Source organism: Sus scrofa, chromosome 11 (assembly GCF_000003025.6).
Source record: "Sus scrofa isolate TJ Tabasco breed Duroc chromosome 11, Sscrofa11.1, whole genome shotgun sequence".
NCBI classification, from domain to species: Eukaryota; Metazoa; Chordata; class Mammalia; order Artiodactyla; family Suidae; genus Sus; species Sus scrofa.
Genome location: NC_010453.5, coordinates 735,558 through 760,389, shown reverse-complemented (window position 1 = coordinate 760,389; position 24,832 = coordinate 735,558). Strand labels below are relative to the sequence as shown.

Genomic DNA, 24,832 nt, shown 5'->3' with positions numbered 1-24,832 from the left:
CAACTTTCCGTCTCTGCAATTCTGTCTCTGTTGACTACTTAGATAGTTCACGGAAGAGGAATTGCAAAGTATTTGTCTTTTGGGGACTAGTTTATTTCACTTTACGTGATGTCCTCAGGGGCATCTGTGTTGTAGCATGTGTTGGAATTTCCTTCCTTTTTAGAGCGGATAACATTTCATTGTACATAGAACCACATTTTTTTAGCCATTTGTCTCCATCTTTTGTGAATAATGCTGCTATGAACATGACTATATAACTATTTGTTCTAGTTACATAATATCAGGGTTTGTTTGTTTTTTTAATCTCTCCACAGCATTTGGGGTCCCCTGGCCAGAGATCAGACCAGAGCCACAGTCGCAACCTAAGCTGCTTCTGAAAAATAGGATCCTTAACCCACTTTGCTGGGCGGGAGATGGAACCTGTGTCCCAGCCCTCCCAAGAGGCCACAGATCCCGCTGCACCAAAGCGGGAACTCTCACGGTCTCTCTCTCTCTCTCTCTCTTTTTTTTTTTTTTTGTCTTTTTGCCTTTTCTAGGGCTGCACCCGCAGCATATGGAGGTTCCCAGGCTAGGGGTCTAATTGGAGCTGTAGCCGCTGGCCTACGCCAGAGCCACAGCATGCCAGATCCGAGCCGCGCCTTGACCTACACCACAGCTCAGGGCAACGCCGGATCCGCTACCCACTGAGCAAGGCCAGGGATTGAACCTGCAACGTCATGGTTCCTAGTCGGATTCATTCACCACTGAGCCACAATGGGAACTCCTCATGATATCATTTTAAATCTGCACTTTAATGAAAAGTTTTAAAGCATTGAAATATTACCTTTTGACTTATTATACTTGGAAAACCACTAATAGTGTTCAGCAAAGTGACCGTGAGCCTTAAGAACTTTCAGTTCTTCTGTGATCAAAAAAAAATAAAACTACCCTTGCACTTCTAGAGAGAATTAAAAATAGGGAAGACTCTGAAGACCTTCTATAGTAACATTTCTCAATTAAATAACAAAATCCCTAAGTCCAGGAACTACCACCTACTACACACGTAGGCGGCAAGGTCTACAGGGTGCATCGTTTTCAGAACCGCCTTCAGAAACTTCGTTTTCTTTCTCTTGGGAGAAGATTATGTTCAGATCTCACCTGTCCAGGTCTGTCCTCCAGGGCAAGTGGATGGCTGCACACAGATCTGAGCCCCAATGAGACAATGATGGAAGGTGCCCCCTGGAGCTTTGATGACCAGAGAGAGTCTCGAATGCACGGGATCCGAGCTGCGTCTGCGACCTACACCAGAGCTCACAGCATCGCCAGATCCTTAGCCCACTGAGCCAGGCCAGGGATGGAACCCGCAACCTCATGGTTCCTAGTCAGCTTCGTTTCCCCTGCGCCACAACAGGAAATCTCCCAACAAGTTCTTTAAAAAACAAAACAAAAATCCCAGGAGTTCCCCTGGTGGCTCGGAGGATAGACTCTGACTAGTATCCATGAGGACACGGGTTCCATACCTGGCCCGCTCAGTGGGTTAAGGATCTAGCCTTGCTGTGGTGTAGGTCTCAGATGGACTGGGATCTGGCATTGCTCTGGCTGTGGTGGAGGCCGGCGGCTGCAGCTCCAATTCACCTCCTAGCCTGGGAACCTCCATGTACCATGGCTGCGTCCCTAAAAAGACAAAAAAAAAAAAAAAAAAAAAATCCTGGAGGCTCTGTGCTGAATTGTGTCTGGACCAGTCTCACTGTGCCCTCCACTCCCCACGCCCTCCACCCCACCCCCTACCCCGCACCGGGGCCCCCACAGGCGGCGTGGCCACAGACCCGGGGCCGAGTGGAAGCCGCCCCGCCCTGCCCCCCACACCCCGCTTTCCAGCTCATCCCGCACCCGCTGGCGGACCACCCTCACCCAGCAGGGGCAGGGGCAGTAGGAGGGCAGGTGCGAGATGCGGACCTCCGCGTGGGGGGGTGGTTGGAGCGCGGGACGGCAGGGGGTGTGAGTGCGGGTGGGGGGTGTGAAATATGAGGCGGGCTGGAAGGCGGGGAGCTGGACGTGAGCTGGGGTGCGCATATTGGAAGTTCGGAAGGTTCCAGTTCCGAAGGTGCAACTGGGGGCAGGGTGCGAAAGGGAGGGAGGGAGGGATGCAGGTGCGGGTGGGAGTGGGTGCGGGGTGGACGGGCTGGGGGCGGCGTGGGGCGTGAGGGGACCACGGGTGGGACGCGGGGCGGAGCGCGGCGTGGTCGCGGGGCCGGGCCGGGCCGGGCGGAGGCCGGGCGGGGGCGGGGGCGAGGGGCGGGGGCGAGGGGCGGGGCGCGGGGCCCGGGCGCGGGGCGCCTCGCGGGGCGCGGGGATGGCGCCGGGGCGGGGAGGCCGGGGCTGGCGCGGGGCGCACGCGTCGAGCCGCGCGCAGGGGACAGCGGCGTCCGGCAGAGTGGCCCAGCCCTGCCCGCGGGAGGAGCGCACCGGGTCGGCGCGGCGGGTAAGCGCGGGCTGAGTCTCCCCGGGAGGTTTGGGAGCAGCGGGGCTGGACCGCGGGGCTTGGGCATCTCCGGCGACGATTGGAGCCACGGCCGCCCCTTTGCTCCTGGAGAGCTGGGGAGCGGTGGATTCCGCGGGGGGATGGCCGCAGGCGATTTCACTCGTTTCCCTGGGTTCCTCCCTAGAAGGGGGGCAGGACCTGCTCTGGAAGGTCAGGGCGAGGGCCTGAGGGGCCCTGCGGACCCCGGGCCGCTCCCGGGGCGGGCGCGCGCTGCTGCCCCGACGGCCTGGGCTCGCCCGCAGTCCTTTTGGAAACGCGCAGATGTCTTTCAAAGAAACACTTGGGCTCTAAGTGCCGCGACCTAACCGGTGTGCTTATGGCCTGTGTGCTTCGATAGACAGGTTACCGAGAGTGGAACAGCCCCTTCTCTGTGCCCTGCCGGAGCGCCTCGGAGGCTGTGCTGCCAGCGTCTGGGGGACGGAGTCCGGCCTGTGGGCACAGCGCTCGATTCCGAGAGTTTGTGACAGGGCCGTGAGCCCCCAGAGGAGTCCTCCGGGTTTGAGTTTATCGAGATATCACCCAGACGTGCCACTTTAAAATGGTTTTGTGCAGACGTCTGGGACACGAACGATGCTCTCTGGTTCTTATCATCAGAGATTTCAGAACCGTGATTTATGACATGTGCTTGACCTGGCTGGCAGGCCGTCGCGTGCCACGAAATGTACCGCTAAACACACAGTAAAAGATCAAAGATGAAAAGGAGCTTGTTTTCCGAAGGTCAGTGTATTCAGAGCCAACCTCAGCTGATTTGGCGGGGGTTCCACTGGCTCAGCAGTTTGGTTCTTGTCGAGATAAGCATCTAGGGAGGGCAGCGCACGTGTCCCGTAGAGTAATTCACAGAAACTTTACAACTGTGACAAATCAGACAATGCTGTCTGTGTGAACCAGCAGATGCTAACTGGCTTAAAGCTGTCTTCTAATAATGGTAAGTTACCAACTTTCATTGTTTGCCAATAAGAAAAAGAATTTTGACCTAATTTCCTTGAATGTTGCTTAGATTTTAAGTTGTGTTCGTTTTCTTCACTAAGATAACTTTTACACGACACATGGTAAACTTTAAAATCATTATATATATGTGTTTATCGCAGCTGCTTCACACCGTCCCCCGCACGGGAAGAATTTAAACCAGGATTTGTCTCTCTGTTGTTATCATTCTTTGAACAGGCACCTAACGCAGAATAAATATTACATACATTTCTTGAGGCTTTTCCCTCAGTGGGGCCCACAGTCATCCGTAAACCCATGGCTGCTGTGATGACCTGTTGTCTGAGCATTCGGGACAGTGGGAGGCCTCGGAGAAGCAGTTCACCCTCTGCAGACAGCATGGTTCCCAGGATCCATGTGGGAAGAAATCCAGCCAAATTCAGTTGCCGTCTTGACTACCAGACAAGGTCCTTGAACCCCCGTCCCCTGACACACACACCCTGTACCAGGGTCCCCTGACCTCACGGCCATTACCAGCCTGTGCAACACGTGTTATGTTCGTTTTGACCAGGTTTTTACAAGCCTGTCTCTCCCGTGCGCTGTGAATGAAGCTCTGAGAACGGGGCCCAGATCTTCCACCTCTGTATCCCCAGCCTGTAGCCCTGAGCCCCACGCCCAGCAAGCACTTGACAGATGTTTTGCTAAATTGGGGGTGGGGGGAATCCAACACATGCGACCATAAACAGCATACACAGTGTCTCTAAAAACAGTATTCTTGGCAATTTCGTGTCATTTTTAAAAGCCGGAAAAGAGTCCTTTTCCTTCTTGCGGCGGTGAAAAATTCCTCGTAGCTAGGCTGGATCACCACTGCTTGCTTTTTAAAAATCTCTTTGAAAGTGGGACGGCGCGATGCTTGATGTAAAGCATCCACACGCCTACATTTTCTTTAATTTGAAGCATGTGTGGTTTGCTTGAAGTTTGCTGTTAACAGGCTAATGATATAAATATAAAAAATCACTTGATTTGCTTCCTTCAGATCACCTGCTTAGCTCCATGAATGCTCATTTATTTCTGAAATCCCATTTCCTTTGAGCTTTAAAACATATCTCTTATTTTAGAACATAGGAGAAATTTCTGCTTATGTACGCATAGGAACAGACGTGAATACAAACATTCAAATTATATTTATACTATAGAAATTTTTTGCTGCCAAAAAAGCACTTTTTGACAGATGTAACTTCCGTGATACAAAAGGAATCCTAAAAATGCCATAATTGTAAAGCTGTGAGGGTTTTGTTCACTAAACAAGAGTAAAGGTAGTATCTCAATTTGCTTTAAAATGAGAACTCCAATTCATACGATTAAGTAAATGGCTGTTGTTGACACATCAATCATATTTCACAACTTTAGACACTCTGGATCGGAAGTCAGGAGCAAAAGCTTAAAAAGAGCTCTCACTCGAGCTCCTGCATGTTTTAAGGTGTGGTACAGAGATTAAAAGGTAGCTGCTCTAATCTGGACACTCGGCCCGGGCTTCATCCCGTGAAGTCATGTGGAAGGGGATCCGCTGGAGAAAGTCGGGCGTTTCTGTGTGGACCTCGGTGCTGTGTAACCTTAGGCAAATCACAGAACCTCTCTGAGCCTCCATTTCCCAATTTGTAGAATGAGGAGGAACCTGAGGCCTCCTCGAAGGTTCTTGCAGCTCTGACATGCCGATTCCATGCGCCTTCCATGGATTAGGAAAGGCGAAACTGGGATTTTTACAGGGAAATTAACTTTTAGCTGTAAATATGAGGTCAGTGTTTGCGGAACGACTCAGGCGTTCCTGACCTGGGGTTTGGGACGGGAAGCTCCTGTCCGGAGCACTGGTGGATAATGCCCCTCTAATTTTCCTGACTGCTATTTACTTTAATCCCCAAACCAGCCCTCAGAAGGTGGTGCACTGGGAAACTCAACTTTAAGGGCAAGAATTGGGAGTTCCCGTCGTGGCTCAGCGGTTAATGAACCCGACTAGCATCCATGAGGACGCAGGTTTGATCTCTGGCCTCACTCAGCGGGTTAAGGATCCAGCACTGGCATGAGCTGTGGGGTAGGTCACAGAAGCAGCTGGGATCCCACGTGGCTGTGGCTGTGGTATAACCTGGCTGCTACAGCTCTGATTGGACCCCAGCCTGGGAACCTCCATATGCTGAGAGTGGGGCCCTAAAGAGACAATAAGACAAAAGGGGGGGCAGTGACCTTTTTTTTTTCATTATTTGGTTATTAAAGCCTTCAGGACGAATGTTGAAATACATTAAAATGAACACAGCACTAAAATGTTTGAATAGGTGACAAATGCTAGTGGTATTCTTAGGTGTTTCACAGAGGTCATTCTAATAACTTGTAATGCCCTTTAACGATGGACGGGAGAAAGGAGAGGGGCCTGCAGGAGTGGGGAGCTATCTGGACGCTTAAAGAGGGAGGCCAGCAGTGGCAGGAACAGTCTTGGAAGAAAAGTCCTGTTTCTAATTTCTCTCCAGTCTGCTACGTTTTCTGTCGACTGACTGAAGGTAGACCAGCTGGCAATTTTCTAGCTTACTATTAGAACTCTAGGAGTTCCTGTTGTGGCGCAGTGGTTAGCAAATCCGACTAGGAACCATGAGGTTGCAGGTTCGATCCCTGGCCTTGCTCTGGGTTAAGGATCCGGCGTGGCCGTGAACTGTGGTGTAGGTCACAGATCTGGTATGGCCGTGGCGGTGGTGTAGGCTGGCAGCTGCAGCTGCAATTGGACCCCTCACCTGGGAACTTCCATATGCTGTTGGTACAACCCTAAAAAGGAAAGAAAAAAAAAAAAAAAAGAACTTAAGATAGTGTATCAGTCAGGAATTCTTTTGTCTGCAAGCAACAGAAAACCTGACTTAGACAAGGGGTTTTTTCCTCGGGTGAGTCTGGAGGTGGCTGCAGGGGAGGATTCAGCAGGTCCACGATGTCACAGCAGGTGCCTTGGGACTTTGATCATTGCAAGCTGACACATGCTTGCAATGTGGCTGCCCAGCTCCAGGCATCACATCTATAATCGTATGGAAAGAAGGGGGAGATGACGGGTCGCCTCTGCTCCCTGTTCCTCATGGAACAAGCCCATCCAGCTGGTGTCTCTGACCCAGGGCGTTTAGGGTGGGACAGTCCCTTGCCATGTTTGGTTTCCTAATTAAAGGACAGGTGCTACACGTGCTGCACACGCACACACACACACACACACACTCACACACTCTGTGCGACAGTCCCCTGAACCTGCAGGGAAATACCAGCAACACTCTCCAACCTCCCGGATGTGCAGTGTCCCCTCCCCGGGCCGGTGGCCCCAGCCCCTCGCCCACTGCTTCCAGCCGAGGCTCCTGCCAGGACGCCCACAGATCCTCCTGGGGGGGCCCAGCTGCTCGGCCTGCAGACGTCGGGAAGGAAGGGCCGCAGCCTCGGAACTGGAAGCAAAGGGAAGGTGGTCGGGGGCCTTCTGCGGAGACCAGACGCTGTGCTGTCCCGGGACGAGGGCGGTGTCTACCTGAAGGCTCGCGGGTGGCCTAGTGTGAGGCTGGGCAGAACCTGCAGGACCCAGGCCTTCCGTAACAAGGAGGCCACGACGGGGAGGCCACCGGCCAGACCCTGCACAGGGTCCCCGGCAGAAAGAAGAGCTTCCAGGAGCACCTCGAGCGCGTTCTGCCCCGGTGCCCGTCAGGCCTGTCCCGTGCCTGAGAGGCCCGTGTCCAGGGGTGGCTGCCGGGTCTGCTGAGAGTCGGTGTGACCTAGAGAGTTCCACGGGGGAGAGGGCTGTTGCGTGTTCAATAAGTCTTTAAATATAATCATTTTACCCCCTGAGAACAAGCGAAATAACCAAGGTCAGTCACAGTGTGGGGCTGGGAGCCTGCTGGGACCTGCGACGGCCGAGGGTCTCTGGAGACCAGGAGACCTGGAAGTGGGGTCCGGGAGACGGCCGAGCAGCTGTTTCTTTAAATAAGATCAAAGTTTTGTCTTGTATTTTGCCTTCAAACCAACTCATAAACATTGATATTTTTAAACATTTTACAACTCGTCATGAGAAGAGTTCTCGTGGGTTCCACTGGAAGGTCGAGTGTGGGGCTGAGGCTGCCTCCTGCCTGTCTGGGAGCAGTGAGGACTGGGGCGGCCGCCCCCGGAGGCCCCCCGCCCCCAACCCTGGCCCAGTCCCTGAGTCTGGGCCACCCGGGGCCCTGCAGGTCCCGCCTGCCCCCACCTGAGGAGCAGTCTGCCCACGCACTGGAGACCTGCAGCCAGTTAACGCCTGTTGTGACAGCTGCCACGTGAGAGAGGCCAGGAGGGAGGAGGCAGTGGGTTGACCAGAGAGAAGTTATGGTGGTGGCTTAGGGACAATGGCAGTTCAGGAGAATTGCTCCGGTCGCACATGAACAGAAAGGCCAAGATGAGGAAGCAGCCCAGCTGTGTGCAGAGTGCCAGGGCCCCAGGGCCCTGTCTCAGGCCAGTGTGCTCCTCCCTGAAGTGAATTCAAGGAGCCTGAGACCTCTCTGTCCTGCCTGCTCCTGTGCCCTGTGCCCGCGGCTCAGGGCTCATGGGTGCTGTGGACAGTTACTCAGCCTGCTCCACCCAATGGCAGGGAGCTGCACACGCACACGTGCACGCTCACACCTGCTGTGTACACACATGCACGCCTGTGTGCGCACACATACACAAGTACACACACACACCTGGGCCTGCAGACATGCAATGGAATATACACGTGTATCTGCACACATACACGCTTGTATTGCGCTCACACATACAACCTGTGCCTGTGCTTTTCGTGCACCTGCACACACCTGTGTGTACACACATGGAACACACATGTAGGTGTGCGCATACATGCTACAAGCTGGGCCTGCACCTGCACTAGACATGTACCCACACACATGCCACACATGTATTCTCACACGTACGTGCGCACACACACCTGTTCACACCCGCAGGCACACCCGCACCCATGCACACATGTGCACGCACTTGCCCCTGCAGAGTTCCCGCTGGGAGGTCCGGCCCCCCCGCCGCCGCCCCCGGGGGGACCGCGGCCGCCTGGGGCTGCGCCCGCAGCCCGCCTGCCTGTTCATGACCTGTCCCCTTGCAGGTGAGCAGCTGGAGCGATGGGCGACTGGAGCTTCCTGGGGAGACTCCTCGAGAACGCGCAGGAGCACTCCACCATCGTCGGCAAGGTCTGGCTGACCGTGCTGTTCATCTTCAGGATCCTGGTGCTGGGGGCCGCGGCCGAGGACGTGTGGGGCGACGAGCAGTCGGACTTCACGTGCAACACGCAGCAGCCCGGCTGCGAGAACGTGTGCTACGACCGCGCCTTCCCCATCTCGCACATCCGCTTCTGGGTGCTGCAGATCATCTTCGTGTCCACGCCCACGCTCATCTACCTGGGCCACGTGCTGCACCTGGTGCGCATGGAGGAGAAGCAGCGCGAGCGGGACGCGGCGCCGCCGCCGCAGGCCGACGGCGCCAGCGCGCCGCCCGGGAAGGACCGGCCGCCGGTGCGCGACGACCGGGGCAAGGTCCGCATGGCCGGGGCGCTGCTGCGCACCTACGTCTTCAACATCATCTTCAAGACGCTCTTCGAGGTGGGCTTCATCGCCGGCCAGTACTTCCTGTACGGCTTTGAGCTGAAGCCGCTGTACCGCTGCGACCGGTGGCCCTGCCCCAACACGGTGGACTGCTTCATCTCGCGGCCCACCGAGAAGACCGTCTTCATCCTCTTCATGCTGGCGGTGGCCTGCCTGTCCCTGCTGCTCAACGTGCTGGAGATCTACCACCTGGGCTGGAAGAAGCTCAAGCAGGGCGTGGCCGGCCCCTCGCGCGCCGCCAGCCGCGCGCCCGCCGGCGCCGCCCCGCCCGCCGTGGCCATCGGGGTCCCGCCCTGCTACGCGCCCGAGGCCGCCGCCGCCGAGCCCGCTCCCCCGGCGGCCGACGGCGCGCTGCCCTGCGCGCGGCCCGCGACCCCCGGCGGCGCCTGCGCCCCGCCCCCGCTCCCGGGCGAGCCGAAGCGGGGCGGCCCGGAGGCCGAGGCCCCGCAGCCGCGGCGGCAGCAGCCGCAGCCGCAGACTTGGGCCGGGAGCGCCGCCCCGCCCGCGGCCCCGCCGGGCGGCCCCGGGCAGCCCCCTGCGGAGGGCGGCGGCGGCGGCGGGGCGCCCGAGACCGCCGCGGAGCTGCACGCGGCCCCCGGCCGGTCGAGCAAGGCCAGTAAGTCCGGCGGCGGTCGGGCCCGAGCCAGTGACTTGGCCGTCTAGCGGCGGCCTCTCCCGACGGCGTCGCGGCCCTCCTCCCAGCTTCCCAGGCCCGAGGGCGGCGCGGGCCGGCAGGTGCAGGGCCGGGGCGGGGCCGGCGCGGAGGAGGGCGGGCAGGTCGGGTCCGCGTGTCGGTGCGTTTGCTGTTCTGAGCTGTGAGGTAGTGGGCGTCCGAGGCGGGAGGCCGGGCCGAGGCACCGGGGCGCCCCTGCAGGTGCTGCCTGTCCGTGGGTCCCTGTTCCGTTGTGCTAAAGCAGAGGCGCCCGCTCAGTGCGGAGCAACAGGTGTTCCGGCCGACGCTCCCCGGAGCCTCCGGACAGCCCGAAAAGTCGTAGATGCCCGTAGGCTTCTCTCTGTGTGATGCTTGAACTTAGAGTTGAACTTCATTTGGGATATTTGCCAAACGGCTCTAAAAGACGATTTAGAGCAGGTCCACAGAGTGTCACCGAGTGTCTGAAACTGCATGTGAAGCCCAGGATATCAAACCACACGCTTCATGACAGGTGATGGAGCCGCCCCCTGCAGAGGCTGGGCGGGGGGGGGGGGGGGGGGCGCAGGTGGAGAGGCAGACACTTGAGATAAGTTGAAACAGCCAGGAAACGGAATTCAAGCATGGCAGGTATGCTGTAGGTATTTATTTTTTAAATGATACTTTGTGCTTTGATCTGAATTGTACAGGTATGCCTATTTCCCCCCACTTTCTATCTTTCGGGAAAAATGAAGGAAATTAGTCTTACTAAAACGGATACCGAGAATGCAAATTTGTCTCATTACATCCTAGTCAAGATGTGACCTTTATTTTCAAAGAAATTCTTTGACTTTCTGAGTCGGCTAATTGCTATGAGAACATACTACATAAAATAAAAGCAGGGAAATTAAAACTTAAACGCAAGGGAAATTTTTAAGTGCATTTCAAATACTTGAAGTTGTGAAGCTTTGAATGGGAGGTTAAGAGTTAACTACTGTTGCCAGAGAAACTGTTTCTACAGAGGAATCGACAACCTGCATTTTTTTTTTAAACAGTACAAAATAAAACTCTTCCAGTTTCCTAACCGTTCTTTGCGGGCAGCCTGTTTGCTTTCTGAAGCGTGAATGACAGTGGGTTTTCCTTGGAGAGTGAATGCGGGCGCCAGTTTCCAGCATCCACCCAGTTCCCGCACTGGCTGCTTCTGTGCACGGGTGCGACCGGAAGATGGCACGGCCTTCTGTCCTGCACATACATTGGGTGGTGGTCGTGTCTCAGTCACTTTTGTTTCTGAGCCAGTGGACAGTGGTGCTGAGCCAGATCCTTGTCCCACGTCACCTCCTGCCTCCACCGCAGCTTATCAGCCCTTGTCCAGCAAAACAGCACACAGCCCACCTGAGTGACCTTTGCATGAAGTGCTTAGGTTCCTGACGCCTTGGCTGGGCCCAGACTGCACAGCAGGCTTTGTCTATGTCGTAAGGAGCGACCCCCTGACAATCTGGTCCTGCTCTCAGACTAGCTGTGCAGTGGGGTCAGGTGGCGCCGTGCCTGCTGCAGGCACAGACCAGGCGGGAGAGTGCTCGCTGGCCGTGGGCGTCCTTGCAGCCCTTCCCAGCGGGGTCCACGTGCCGGTGTTCTCCTCCCCAGGCTGGGGCACAGGAGAGGTGATGCCTCCTGTGGGGGGACTTTGTCCTGGGTGAGACATGGGCTTCCACATGTCCTGGGCGTGGCCCAAAAAGCATACAAGTAAGAAAGAGGACACAAAGCCCAGGTCCCCAGCTCGATGCATTGAATGCACTTAGGAAAGAATCAGCGCATCTCTCTTCCCAAAAGCCTCCCTGCCTTTCTTGCTTTGTCTGTCACAGCTGCCACCGCCTTTCCTCTTGTCGTCTTTCACTCTGACGGTATTCTTTCTGGGCATCCCCTGGCATCCCAGGGGTTAGGACTCAGCCCTTTCACTGCTGAGGCACAGGTTCAATCCCTGGTCTGGGAACTGAGACCCCACATTAAGCTGCTGCATGCTGTGGCCAAAGAAGAAAAGAAAAGTGTTCCTTCTGGAAATGAAGGAGACCTTAGGGAGGGGGAAGGGAGGAAGGTATGGACGGAAGCACACGCAAGCTGTGTCCCTAACGTATGCCAGCCTTGACCAGTTGTCCAAAGATCTAAGACGTCAAAGTTGTAAGCAGAGGAATTTCCAAATTCTTGTATATGTTCCAGTATCATTTACAAACCTAGTCAAATGCTCAATCTTTTTTCCTCTTTTTACAGCCATACCCGAGGCACGTGGAATTTCCCAGCTAGGGATGGAATCAGAGCTGCAGCTCCCGGCCAACACCACAGCCACAGCAACGCTGGATACTCAACCCACTGAGCGAGGCTGGGAATAGAACCCACAACCTCACAGAGACAATGTAGGGTCCTTAACCCACTGAGCCACAACAGGAACTCCAAATGCTCACGTTTTTTTAACCTAAAAATTACTCGTCTAAGATTTACCACATACTTTACATAGACATTACAAAGCTACTTTGTCAGAATCTAACATGCCAGATTCTTCGATTACAAACATATTAACTATCCAAGGTACCGAGATGTTGCACTGACAGAGGCAGATGAGCAGACGCTGGGTTCAGGGTTCTCACTTCATGGGGTTATGGTGAGACCGAGACCCAGACAGCATGTAAAAGAGCAAATAATACGCAACTTTAGGTGTAAAGGGTCACCCAACATCACTCATTATTATTTGCTTTTTAGGGCCACACCTGCATCGTATGGAGGTTCCCAGGCCAAGGGTCGAATCAGAGCTGCAACTGCCGACCTACACCACAGCCACAGCAACGCCAGATCCTTAACCCACCAAGCAGGGCCAGGGATGGAACCCGCGTCCTCATGGATACTAGTCAGGTTCCTTACCCCTGAGCCACAGTGGGAACCCCTCAACATTAATTATTGCTACAATTACATATTTAGGTGTAAGCTTCCCAAACAAGGAATTTGATGATTTGAACGTGTCACAAACTTGACCTAGATCTTACCAAATCCTCATCAGCATCATGCAAGACAAACAGTATCATCCAAGCCAAAGCTGCCAACGGCACCCAAAGCAAACTCTGGGTCTCGGAACGCGGGTGGAGCTCTCTGTCCTCCCTCCTGCACAGCCGCCCGAGAGGGGCCTGTCGCCACCTCCACGTCACAGACAGAAGCGGAGGCGCAGAGAGGTCAGGCCACTGGCCCCAAGTCACAGAGCTGCTCCTTCAGACCTTCGGGAGGGTCCGTCTGAGCAACCCCCCCCCGCCGGCTCCCCTCTCCCCGCTGCCCCCTGCCCCCTGCCTCCCTCCTCCCCCCTCCCCAGGAACGGCCTGGCATTGCCCCTCACACCCCCGCGCCCCCGGAGTCTCCGCAGAAGACGCGTCTCCCTGACTCTGGATGCTCAGTGCTGGGCCAACAGCAAGCCACTGTTCCTATGATCCAGTGTTTCTCTTGGAAGGAGTCTCAAATCTGGGAAGCGATTTTTTTTTTTTTTTTTTTTTTTTTTTTTTTTTGTCTTTTGGCCTTTTCTAGGGTCACTTCCTGCGGCATATGGAGGTTCCCAGGCTAGGGGTGGAATCGGAGCTGTAGCCACTGGCCTACACCACAGCCACAGCAACCCGGGATCCGAGCCGTGTCTGCGACCTACACCACAGCTCACGGCAATGCTGGATTCTTTTTTTTGTTTGTTTGTTTTTTTGTTTTTTGTCTTTTTGCTATTTCCTGGGCCGCTCCCGTGGCATATGGAGGTTCCCAGGCTAGGGGTCGAATCGGAGCTGTAGCCACCAGCCTACGCTAGAGCCACAGCAACGCAGGATCCGAGCCGTGTCTGCAACCTACACCACAGCTCATGGCAACGCTGGATCTTTAACCCACTGAGAAAGGGCAGGGACCAAACCCGCAACCTCCTGGTTCCTAGTCGTGTTCGTTAACCACTGCGCCACGACGGGAACTCCCCAATGCTGGATTCTTAACCCACTGAGTGAGGCCAGGGATCGAACCTGCAACCTCATGGTTCCTAGTCGGATGCGGTAACCACTGTGCCATGACAGGAACTCCTGGGAAGCGCTTTTGACATTAGTCAAGGCCTGGTTAAGAAACTAAGTCTATCACTATAACCGCAAAATCAGCACCAAATGTAACTGCTCGACCAAGTCTCTAGTTAGTCATATGGAGCTAGTTTGGGGGAGACACAGAACAGCTGACAGGAAGACTCCCCTTTGGGAATTTATCCATTTGACAAATGCAGCTAAGACTGAAAACAGGGAGTTCCCATTGTGGCTCAGTGGTTGACGAATCCGACTAGGAACCATGAGGTTGCGGGTTTGATCCCTGCCCTCGCTCAGTGGGTTAAGGATCCAGCATTGCCGTGAGCTGTGGTGTAGGTCGCAGACACGGCTCGGATCTGGCGTTGCTGTGGCTCTGGTGGAGGCCTGAGGCTACAGCTCTGATTAGACCCCTAGCCTGGGAACCTCCATATGCTGCAGGTGAGCCCTAAAACAGAAAAAAAAAAATTGAAAACAGTTCTTCCCAGCTCATTTATGCTCAAGGCCTGGGGTTTGCTCTCGGCCCTGTGTGTCCCTGATGAGGGAAGAGGTCCCCTGGGAGCCGCTAGCCTGGGCTCAGGCCCCGCTCAGCAGAAACCAGCTCAGCCCAGGCCTCCAGGCATCATGTGTGTGGGGGCGACGCCGGCTGGAGGCCCGAGACCAGGCCCCCCCACTTCTGATCCAGCCCAGCCCTGCCCTGTGGGGTGAGTGAAGGGCAGGGGGCCACAGGGCCGGTGTCCCCACCTTGAAGGGACAGAGCCTGCACAGGTGCATGCAGTTCGGCCCACAGTCGGGACCTAACGGCGGCCCAGTGAGCGAAAGAGTAAAATGAAAACCTGGCTTCGGCTCAAGGGTCTAAACTTCGTCTGGCCCAGGAAGGGCCATGGCATCAGCGAGGCTGGTGCCCTCGCCAGGCGGGCTGACGCTCTCTTGAGCTAGGTTTGCGTGTGCTGGGCGTCTGCCGCATGTGTGCCACCGCGGGGGACACGCCCCCCTTGCAGGCGCACCCGGACACCCCTCCTCAGCACCGCCACCAGACACTCACCCTCTGACACCCCAGCTGGGGCTCTTCTAGAACGTCACGCAGACGGACGCTCCGTGAACGCTTCCGCGTCTTCTCCGCCCCACACCGCACCTTCGTGAAGCACGTCTGCTGTCGCCGTTTCAGTCGCTTATTCCCTGTTACTGTCGCGAAGTCCAGCGTCTTTCCCCTGGTAGTGACCTTTCCGGGGGGCGGGGGGGATGCAGCGGAGCCGAGGCGGGGCTCGCGGACGCAAGAGGCCGGAGGCCCCGGGAGCCGGGCTGGGCGGTGCAGCCGAGAGCCGCTGGATTCGAGCCCAAGAGGAGCCGAGGTGCCAGTCGAGACGGAAGGCAGGACAAGCCATGTCCCCAGGCAGAGGACATCAGGCGGGAGCGTTCGCTCTCACTCCTGGAGGGTCAGGTGCCCCGGATGGGGCGGGCCCTCGAGGTGTCCAGACTCCCTGTCACCCTCACCCAGAAACCCCCTCCCAGACACCCCAGAATCACGTCTGCCCAGAGATCGGGCACGTCACGCATGGCACGGGCACGTGGACACGTGAAGTGAACCGTCACTGATGGCTCCCAGCGGGTTACACACGCCTGTGCACACGTCTTTTGGGAGGCGGGTTTCAGCTCCGAGAGTGCGGCGGCCGCGCTACAGCGCGAGCATCTTTTAAAGTTTTCGGAGAACTGGCACAGCGCTGGCCGAAGAGGCAACGCGTCAGAGGGGAAACGTCCCCGACGGCAGGAGGGTCTCGGCAGCGGCCTCGTTCTTCGATTGAAAACAGAGGAATCATGAAACACGCAGGAAGAGCTCGGATTCCCTCACACGCTGTTCTCCTGACATTCTTACTAGATTAGACCTTTGTCGTCTTTTGGGAACCTGAGTGTGTCGGCGGCCACGACGAGGCTGCCTAACAGGCGGGGAGTCCACAGGAAACCCCGGTTCTGTTTATACCCAGGGCTCCGCTCGTCTGGGACGCCCTGCGGGCAAGGTCAGGACGGTGGTCCCCGCAGGCTGGCCAGGTGGCCAGACTGCCTCAGGAGGTGACAGTTGCTGGCTGATGGGACAGGATGTCTGCTCAACAAGTCTGGCCCGAGGCTCCATTCTGCGCCCTCCCCACCAAGGTGGCCCAGGCCCCAGGGGCTGGACACACCCCTGCACCCCCAAGCCTCTGCTGTGTCCCATCCACTGACCTCCACGGCCAAGGCAGACGCTCACAATCAGGGGGTCCCCCCTCCCCCGTCATGGCTCATCAGTAACAAACCCAACTAGTGTCCATGAGGATGCAAGTTTGATCCCTGGCCTCGCTCAGTGGGTGAAGGATCCGGCGTCGCCGTGAGCTGTGGTGCAGGTCGCGCAGACGGGGCTTGGATCTGGCAGTGCTGTGGCTCTGACATGGGCCTGCCGCTGCAGGTCTGATTTTTATCGGAAGTGCCATCAGCTCCTTGGTGAGAACCCGGGCTCAGGGTGGAGACACAGCCGTGGCCCCGCCAGGAAGCAGTGTCACCCAGCGCGTCGCACTTCCTGTGAGGAGACAGAGGGTCAGGGGTCCTGCGGGGAGATGAGCGATGCCCTGGGATTGGGGGAGCCACGGCGCCCTGTGCCTCTGATCCCCGCCAGCCGCCCAGCACCAGGGCCAGGGCTTCTAGAACGGCAGCCTGCCCTTGAAGCCCCAGAGGCGCTTCTTTTCCAGATCTTTATGTTGCCAAATGTTGCACACGCTGGGGCGTACACCTAAGCCCTGGGCACCCAATGCAAAGAGTAACAAAAGCTGCACTGAGGCACCTGCCCCCCTCCCCCCCCCGAGGAAGACACACCAGATCACTACCACCTGCAAAGGGCACCCCCTCCAAGGCCGCCTGATCCTGGCGGCCTCCGTCCCAACCAGGTGACTTCATCTCATTTCCGAAGTCCCCTGTTGTTCTTACTGGGTTTTATCACAGATGCAGGTGGCCCTAAGCAATAAGCATTGTTTGGCTCTCCTTTTATTCTGGAATCAACAAGTATACATTCCTGTGAAACTTGCTTTTCTTTCCTTGAAACTGTTTCTGGGATGAATCCAAGTGGGGGAATCAGGGTGTGGTTGGCTCATTCGCGTTGCTGATACCATCCTGCTGTGTCCATTCTGTTTACTGCTGTGGGCCAGCTTCCAGGTGGATCCTGCTTCAGGCCAATGTAACCAAGGGAGCCGGAACACACCTGTGCACACCTCAGGCTCCGGGGCAAGAGTCTCCCTGTCTGACGCATCTGAAAACAAAGCCCATTTGGTGTTTCCAGGTTCACTTCTATTAGGAAATGCCAAATTATTTTACCAAACGATCACAGGCTACGAAGAAACAGCATCAGTAATAAAGATTAAAGCTAAAAGAATAGGAGTTCCCGTCGTGGCACAGCAGAAACGAATCGGACTAGGAACCATGAGGTTGTGGGTTCGATCCCTGGCCTTGCTCAGTGGGTTAAGGATCCGGCGTTGCTGTGAGCTGTGGTGTAGGTTGCAGATGCAGCTCGGATCTGGCATTGCTATGGCTGCGGTGTAGGCCAGCGGCTGCAGCTCTGATTAGACCCCTAGCCTGGGAACCTCCAGAAGCTGCAGGTGCGGCCCTAAAAAGCCAAAAAAAAAAAAAAAAAGCTAAGAGAATAGTATGACTAGCTACCTGCCAATAAATGTAAGACCTGAGGTAAAACCCCACATTGCTAGACATACAGAGTCCTGAAACTGACTCCAGAAGGAAAAGAAAATCGCAACAGTCCCATCTCTGTTAAGCGAATTGAGCCAGGGGTTAAACATCTTGCCACAAAGCAAAAATTAGGCTCTGAGAGTTTCATGGAAGAAGTCTGCCCACTAGGCGTGGAGTGGACCGTTTTAACCCCACTCCAGCCTAATCCTGCTGGTCATCTCTTTGCTGACCATTGTTTCTGTAGCTCAGATCTCTGCCTGCTTCCTGAAGTACGGTTTTCAGAAATTCCTTTCGCGAAGCCTCGGTGCTGGTAAACTTGGAGCATCCGCCCTTATACCTCGAAGACAGTTCATGAAGATTTAGGCCAACGGTACTTTGAAATGTCATCCGTCCGTCTTCTGACCTCTTTACTGCGGAACGCGCTCCTTGTTCCACCGAGACTGGCGGTGGTTCCACTGAAGTCAGTCTCTCTTTTCTCCGTAACTGCTTTTGAGACTTGTTTTCCCTTTTCTTTGGGCTCAGCTTTCGAGGTCACGAATGCAGGTAGGGATTTCCGCTTTGGCGTCGGCTTGCCACCAGCTCTTCAAAGACCTCTTCTTTCCAGAACCACGATTACATTTGTACCAGGTCTCTGCAGGACGAGGCCTTGTCTTAACCTCATCGCTGACTCTGGCGACGCTTTCCTGCGTTGTTTTCTCTCCTTGAGCTTCAACTCTGCCTGATCTGCTGGCTTACCCATCCTCCCAGGTTCTCACTTCAATCGTTTCATTTTATTTTTATTTTTCACCTTTTATTTTATTTACTTATTTATTTTTTTGCCTTTTCTAGGGCCACATCCGAGGCATAGGGACGTTCCCAGGCTGGGGGTCCAATCGGAGCTGTAGCCACCGGCCTACGCCAGAGCCACAGCAACGTGGGATCCGAGCCGTGTCTACGACCTACACCACAGCTCACGGCAACGCTGGATCCTTAACCCACTGAGCAAGACCAGGGATCGAACCTGCAACCTCATGGTCCCTAGTCGGATTCGTTAACCACTGAGCCATGACGGGAACGCCTAACCTCAATCGTTTTCATGTTCGGTCTGAAAGCTGTTTTTGCTGCCTTTTAGGCATGGAGGTCTATCTGACTGACATTCATTCATCCCCTCTCTCTTCTTCCTCACCCACCTCTTGCTCCCACAGGATAATCCCAGCCTCTGCAGTTTTCACTGCTCGGCGTCTGAACTTGGCTCCCGAGACGGTCGGCATTGTTTGCTGTGCATTGAGGGATGTGTACTGTCAGCATTTGCTCTTTAGAACTTTTCCGCTGAATTTCTTTGAGGGCTGGTTGTGAACGCAGCACTTTGTGCTGCATGGTGGCTCCGGTTCCCTCAGGCCGCTCAGAAGGCGTCACTTCCGACCGCCCACTGTGCGAACAAAGTTTGTGGTTTGTATTTCCCGGGAGAGAGTGAATCAGAGATCTTTCACCCCAACACAGCTTCCATTCGAAGGGGAGGAGACGGATGAGCAGAACTCAGGGTGGCAAACAAGATAATGACCCCATACTGAGAAGATTTCTTTCAAAGAAAAAGCAGAGCCCAGTCAGTCGTCGAGGCAGCGGGAAGGTGGCAAAGAGCCGACAGCTCTGACAGGGTTGCCCCCCGCCGGGGAAATGATGCCAGAGCCAGGCCTATAGGAGCTGAGGGCCAGCCGCTGTCTCCCTGTCCTTGGCGGCACAGCAGGGGACACTGCAGGGGTGGGGTGAAGAGGTCAGACTCCAGAGAAAACTAAAGCCAAAGCCATGGTGACAACCTGTCAGATTCATGATGCAAAGTGGAGAGGAAGAGTGGGGTCAGAGCGGAATCATTTTAGTTCATGACCTCATAGGAGGCACTCCAGCTAAAAGTAACATCCATCCCAAAAGCCCTATAGGCACCCAAAGGCCAGCTCCCCAGGCAGCTACACACCCAGCTGAAATACCAGAAGGCGGGAATTAGAAATTCCTTCCCGACGCCAAAGACTGCAAGAAACTGCCTTAATCCCTCCCTGCTCAGTGGACGGCGCATCCTGCCCAGGTCACTTGTAAGTATAGCTCATTCTCATTGCGGATTTGCAGCCTGAATTCCCACTCCTACTTCAACAAACCCCTCCCAGTGTGCGGGGATGGGGGCATTTACGGGGACTCCAAACAGCGAAAATCCCCCGCTGACCCTCTAGAGGAGCAGATGCTTCAGTTGCTACTGCAGAGCAAAGTGTCTCTTTCCCCTTGAACAGCCAGAAACATTCATTTCTGCAGGTGCTGCCACAGAGCTCACAGATCAAACTCGTTACACGCTCAAAAGAAAGAGGCTTCATAAGTGAGAATAAACAGAAACAACGGCTAGCAGAAATAGACCTGCAAGGGCTGCAGACTTTAGAATTATCAGACTGACATTGACTTCTGGGTACTGTGTCTAAAGAACTAAAAGGCGAGATCAAAAATGTATGTAGAGAACAAGCAATTATAAATAATGACCTCATAGAAACTCCAGACATTTAAAAAAATAATACTTGAAACTTGAGACTCAATGGACAGCTTTTGCACACTGCTGAAGAAACAGATACAGGTGGAGAAATGACCAGAATGCTGCACTGAAAGCCAGAGAAATGAGCAGTATGAAGAGAGGTTCAAGGACATGAAGTTCACAAAGAAAAGGTCTCAGGTGTGCCTAGTCAGTAACCAGAAGGACAGGAAACAGAGAAGGAGCAGAGACAATATTTGAAGAGATTACGGCTGATAATTTGCCAGGGTTCTTGAAAGATCCTAAGCATGGATTCAAAAGCCTAATTAGATCTCAAGTCTAGGGGGGAAAAGTCTACACCAAGACACGATGGTAAACAGCAAAGCGTGAAAAAAACACAAAGGACATTTAAAATCCTTGCGAACATTTTGGTTTATTTCCTTGGAGCTATTTTCCAAGTGTATCTTTACACAAAACTGAGATCCGAGTTCCCGTGGTGGCTCAGTGGCAATGAACCTGACTAGAATCCATAAGGATATGGGTTCCATCCCTGGCCTGGCTGGGTGGGTTAAGGATCCAGCATTGCCGTGAGCTGTGACAGAGGTCACAGATGCGACTTGGATCCTGAGTGTCTGTGGCAGTGGTGTAGGCCAGCAGCTGCAGCTCCGAGGAACCCTTAGCCTGGGAACTTCCATAGGCTGCAGGTGCAACCCTAAACAGAAAAAAAAAAAAAATCATACCATTTCTTCTGATATTGTTTCCCTAATATACTGGGAACATTTCTCTAGGTTAGTACATTTCCTTCAAAATCATAATTTTAAATGCTTCCCGGCATTCCACTGTATAAACACATGGCAATTTGTTTAAGGAGAATCCAATTCTTGGACATTTAAGTTGTTTCCACGTTTTGGCTGTTTAGATAGTGCGTGTTGCACACAAATCTTTTCCACATTACTTTTTCTTTCGGACAAATTCCTAGCAGTGCAATTGCTGGGTCAAAAGATACAAACGTCGCTGAGACTCCTGATGTGTTTGCCATGCTCTCCAAAGAGCCGTGGCTCTCCTGTGGGGGGACGTGGCCCCATGCAGCACCACGGTGGTTTGGTGGACACGCCTCCCAAGTTACGGGCTCTCACTTAGGCAACAAAGCGCCAGCAGAAGACCTGACACTTCTAAACTAATAGGTTTAGAACACATCCCACGCAGGAACACAAGCCACCCGAGTCCCTCAGGGACAGAAAAAATCCGAACACTTGAAAACCTTCTCAGCTATTGTAAACCTTTGCTTCCCAGTTTTCCAGAATGGCTATGCTCCAGTCGCTGGAACAAAACATTTTAAAATGCAACTGTCATCTGTTCTATGCCTCCAAGAGCCCGGCAGTGTGTTTGTAATAAAGGGGGTCTTAGTCCCCACCATGTGACCCGGGCGCTCTCCGCACAGGGCAGCCTCTAATCACAGCCTGATCTCGCTTCGCATTGCTCTCTGCCTGGCCTGCGTGACCCTGCTTACTGAAGCCTTTTCATTGTGCTGGGTCAAAGGATGAGGGATTGAGCGGAAACAAAAGTGGGTTTGAGGCTCGTTTGTGCGCCATGTGCTCAGTCTGGGGACTGCAAACCAACGGGAAGACTCTGGAGTCCAGCCAAGGCACCTGACGGAACACTGACTTCCCGAAGGTACGCCGGGCGCATCTCAACAGCATCACGACCCGCCCAGGTTGCAAGAGAAAGGTCCCTCTGTCCCCAGGAAAGGCACGGCTAGCTGGGTACCCCAGGCTCAGTCAAACTTTCAGCAAAGAGCTGGAGATTAAGTGTTTCAGATTGTCAAGCCAGGGTCTCTGGTGCAGCTACTCTGCTCTGTGCCAGTGCCCCAAAGTAGCCCCAGCCCCAGGCCCCACGTGGGGCCACATGCCAGGAAACCACCCGCAGGGGCCGCCCAGGTCTGGCTGCAGGGCGGTGGCCTCGCCAATCCCTGGATGTCATCTGGCAGTCACCTCCAGTGTCACCTCCAGGCCTCCATTGCTTTGACTCTGTGGCTGCGCCTGGCAGGTGGCGTTCGGCTCTAGGTTCCCAGCGTGGGCTGGAGCCCGGGTGAGAACCAGGCAGGCAGTCCCACCAGCTGCAGGGCCGACACAGCTCGGTGGCCGCTAAAACCCAAACATGTTAACATTTGGGTCTTGTTTCATTGTTTTTAAACTCTGATCTTGTCCAAATGTCCTCGGCTGGGGACAATCTTCCATCTCTCGCCGGATGTTCAACCCCTGCCCACATGGTGTCACAACCAGGGCAGGGGACCCTTCAGCCTTCAGAGGAGGCCCCGCCGTGGCCTGGCAGGGACCTGTGGTCTGGCTCTGCCCACGGATTCTCCCAGAGGGACGGTGAGCAGACCGCTGCCCTCCGGGCATGACTACGGCGGCGCTGCTTCCAGGAGGCCGGGAGGGGAGAGCCAGAGGCAGCGCCGGACTCAGCACCGCCCCGGGGCCCCCCTCAGCCGGTCCCGGAGCTCCCAGACCAGCTCCCGGATGAGCCCTATTTGTTCCTCTTTCTCTTCCCCTCGAAGTCGCCGTCGCCAAGTTCCTGTCCTTGGCTGCTTTCCTTGGGAGACCCCCCATCCATGGTCTCACCTGTGGCCCAGGAAGTGGCCTCGGTCTTGAGGGTCCCATCTGGATGCCAGACCGCGCACCCAAGGCGCTGATGGAGGACCTGCCCCGACTGGGCGGGCTCTGGCCCTGGCCGTCAGGACCCGGGGACCCCACCAGCTCCCCTCCTTCAAGTCCTTCCTCAGCCCCACTTCCCCGCCTGGCTACTCCCGCCGTTATTAGACTGGGCCCTGCCCAGCCCAGCCTCAACGCACGTTCTCGGATTAATCCTGTAAAGCTCCATCTCGAAGTCACTGAGCGCTTTCACAACCAGCTGGGAGTCAGTCCCATTTCAATAAAGCCTCGAGGCCCGGGGTTCCCTGCCCCCGCGGGAGGGGACCACCCAGCCTCCCCAGGGTGGCCTGCAGCTTCACCGCCTCGGGGAGAGCGTCTGGTGTCTTCCCCGCCTGCCCGCCCCCGGGCCCGGGTTCGCGCCCTACATCCCTCAGGTCCCGTGAGGCCCAAGCACCCAGGGACCTGTGCTCTTCGCAGGCGCCCTGTCCTTTGGATGAAGGTCTGGCAGTGGCAGCAGCGGCACAGGGAGCCACACCCCGTCGGTTAACCTGGGCCTGTAAATAACAGAATCGAGTTCCCTCAGTGGCTCAGGCGACGGCTTGCTCCGCTCACAGAGGGTCATAGTGCAGGCACGACTTAAGGTTCTTTCTCTCAGAGACCCATATTTTTAATGCACCAAGTTTTGTTACATTTAAATCTTCCATTTTAACCATTTTTAAGGGCGTGGCTCAGTGGCATCAAGAGCATCCACGCTGAGGTTCAGCACCACCCTCTCCCGCAAAGCTGAAGCTCTGTCCCATCGAACAGCGAGCAGCGCCCGCCTCTTCCCTCCGGTCTCGGCAGCCACTCCTCTCCTTTCTGGGTCTCGGAATGGGACCCTTCCGGGGCGTCTCCCAAGCGGAAGCACAGTGTTCGTCCTCGACGTCTGGCTTATTTCACTCCGCATGTCTTCAAGTTTCACGCATGTGGGAGCCTGCGTCAGAATTCTGTCTCCTTTCGAGGTCGAATAATATTTCATTGTATCTGTACACAAAATTTTGTTTAACCATAACCTATTGACAGACATTTGGGTTTCCACCTTTTGGTGTTTATTCTGAATACATTTAAAAACAAAGCAGTACTAAAGGCAAGGAGCAAAAAGTATCTGTCTCCTGATTCCTGTCTGCTGTTCCCCCAAAAGGCAGTAACGTTCATGTCTTTTACATCTTTCTTCTGGTTTTAACCATGTTTCTAAACCTACCTGTGGTGCACATTCTCAATTTTAGTGTTTAATGTAACTACTGCCCCTCCCCCGCCACAGAAGACCTGGCTCTCCCTGCACAGGGTCCCCGAGTCTCTCCCTGCACAGGGCCCCCGAGTCTCTCCCTGCACAGGGCCCCCCCGAGTCTCTCCCTGCACAGGGCCCCCCCGAGTCTCTCCCTGCACACGGCCCCCATGTATCCATACAGAAGCGTCACCTTCCACTGCTGACCCCAAACCACCACATCCCACGTTTTAGTTAAGACACATTACTAGGGTGTCAGCCAAGGTCCAGCCAGGAGACAGAACGCACACCAGGAATGCGAAGGGAGAAACGTCAAGAGGACTATTAACTAGGGATCCAGGGATTCGCTACTAAGCAGGTAAAGACAACTTAGCTGGGGAATGTCTGATGTAGGAGCAGCTGCCGTCGAGGAGAGTGGGGGGCGGTGTCTGTGACCTCCCGGAGGCAGAGAAGGTGGCAGCGTCACTGGGAAGCCGCCGGCCTGCTGGCCAGCTTGCCCCCAAACAGGAAAACAGGAGAAGCCCCCTGGCCTCGCGAGGACCAGCTGCCCGACCCCGACGCTTGACCTCGGCAGCCAGGGGTTGGTGGCCGCGCTGCGGCCCCGCCTGTCGCGGCTCCCGGAGGGCGTCTTCGCCTCCACCTTGGTCGCCCCGGCTGGCGGCTGGCGGCAGAGGCGCCTCCTGACAAAGGCACCCAGGAGGCAAAGTGCGAACCTGCACAACCGCATCCAGCCCCCGCCGGGTGGCAGGGCCGCCGGAAGCCGGAAGGGCTGCTCCCAGCCCCGCTGCCGAGACGCGGGGTGACCGTGCCAAACCCCATCTTCCGCATGGCAGCTGCTTTTCGGACTCGTTTCCTCCATCCTCTTGAAAGCATCTGCTTCGTGTGCAGCTTTTCCAACGTCCCAGCCACGCATCTCGGTCTGAGTCTGAACCAGTCGCTCTGGGAGCGCCGCCCCCGCCGGCCGGC

The 24,832-nt window shown here is 55.5% G+C and overlaps 1 protein-coding gene across 1 annotated transcript; it reads left to right on the top strand.

Annotated features, from left to right (window-relative positions):
- On the top strand, positions 8,501–9,732 carry GJA3 (gap junction protein alpha 3). The gene has a single exon (XM_021066007.1). It carries the CDS (start codon positions 8,590–8,592, stop codon positions 9,730–9,732), a length of 1,143 nt encoding a protein of 380 aa, XP_020921666.1. The 5' UTR covers positions 8,501–8,589.

What these genes read in the sequence shown, in the direction of transcription:
- GJA3 (XM_021066007.1), top strand. Translation starts at nt 8,590, where the DNA reads ATGGGCGACTGGAGCTTCCTGGGGAGACTCCTCGAGAACGCGCAGGAG.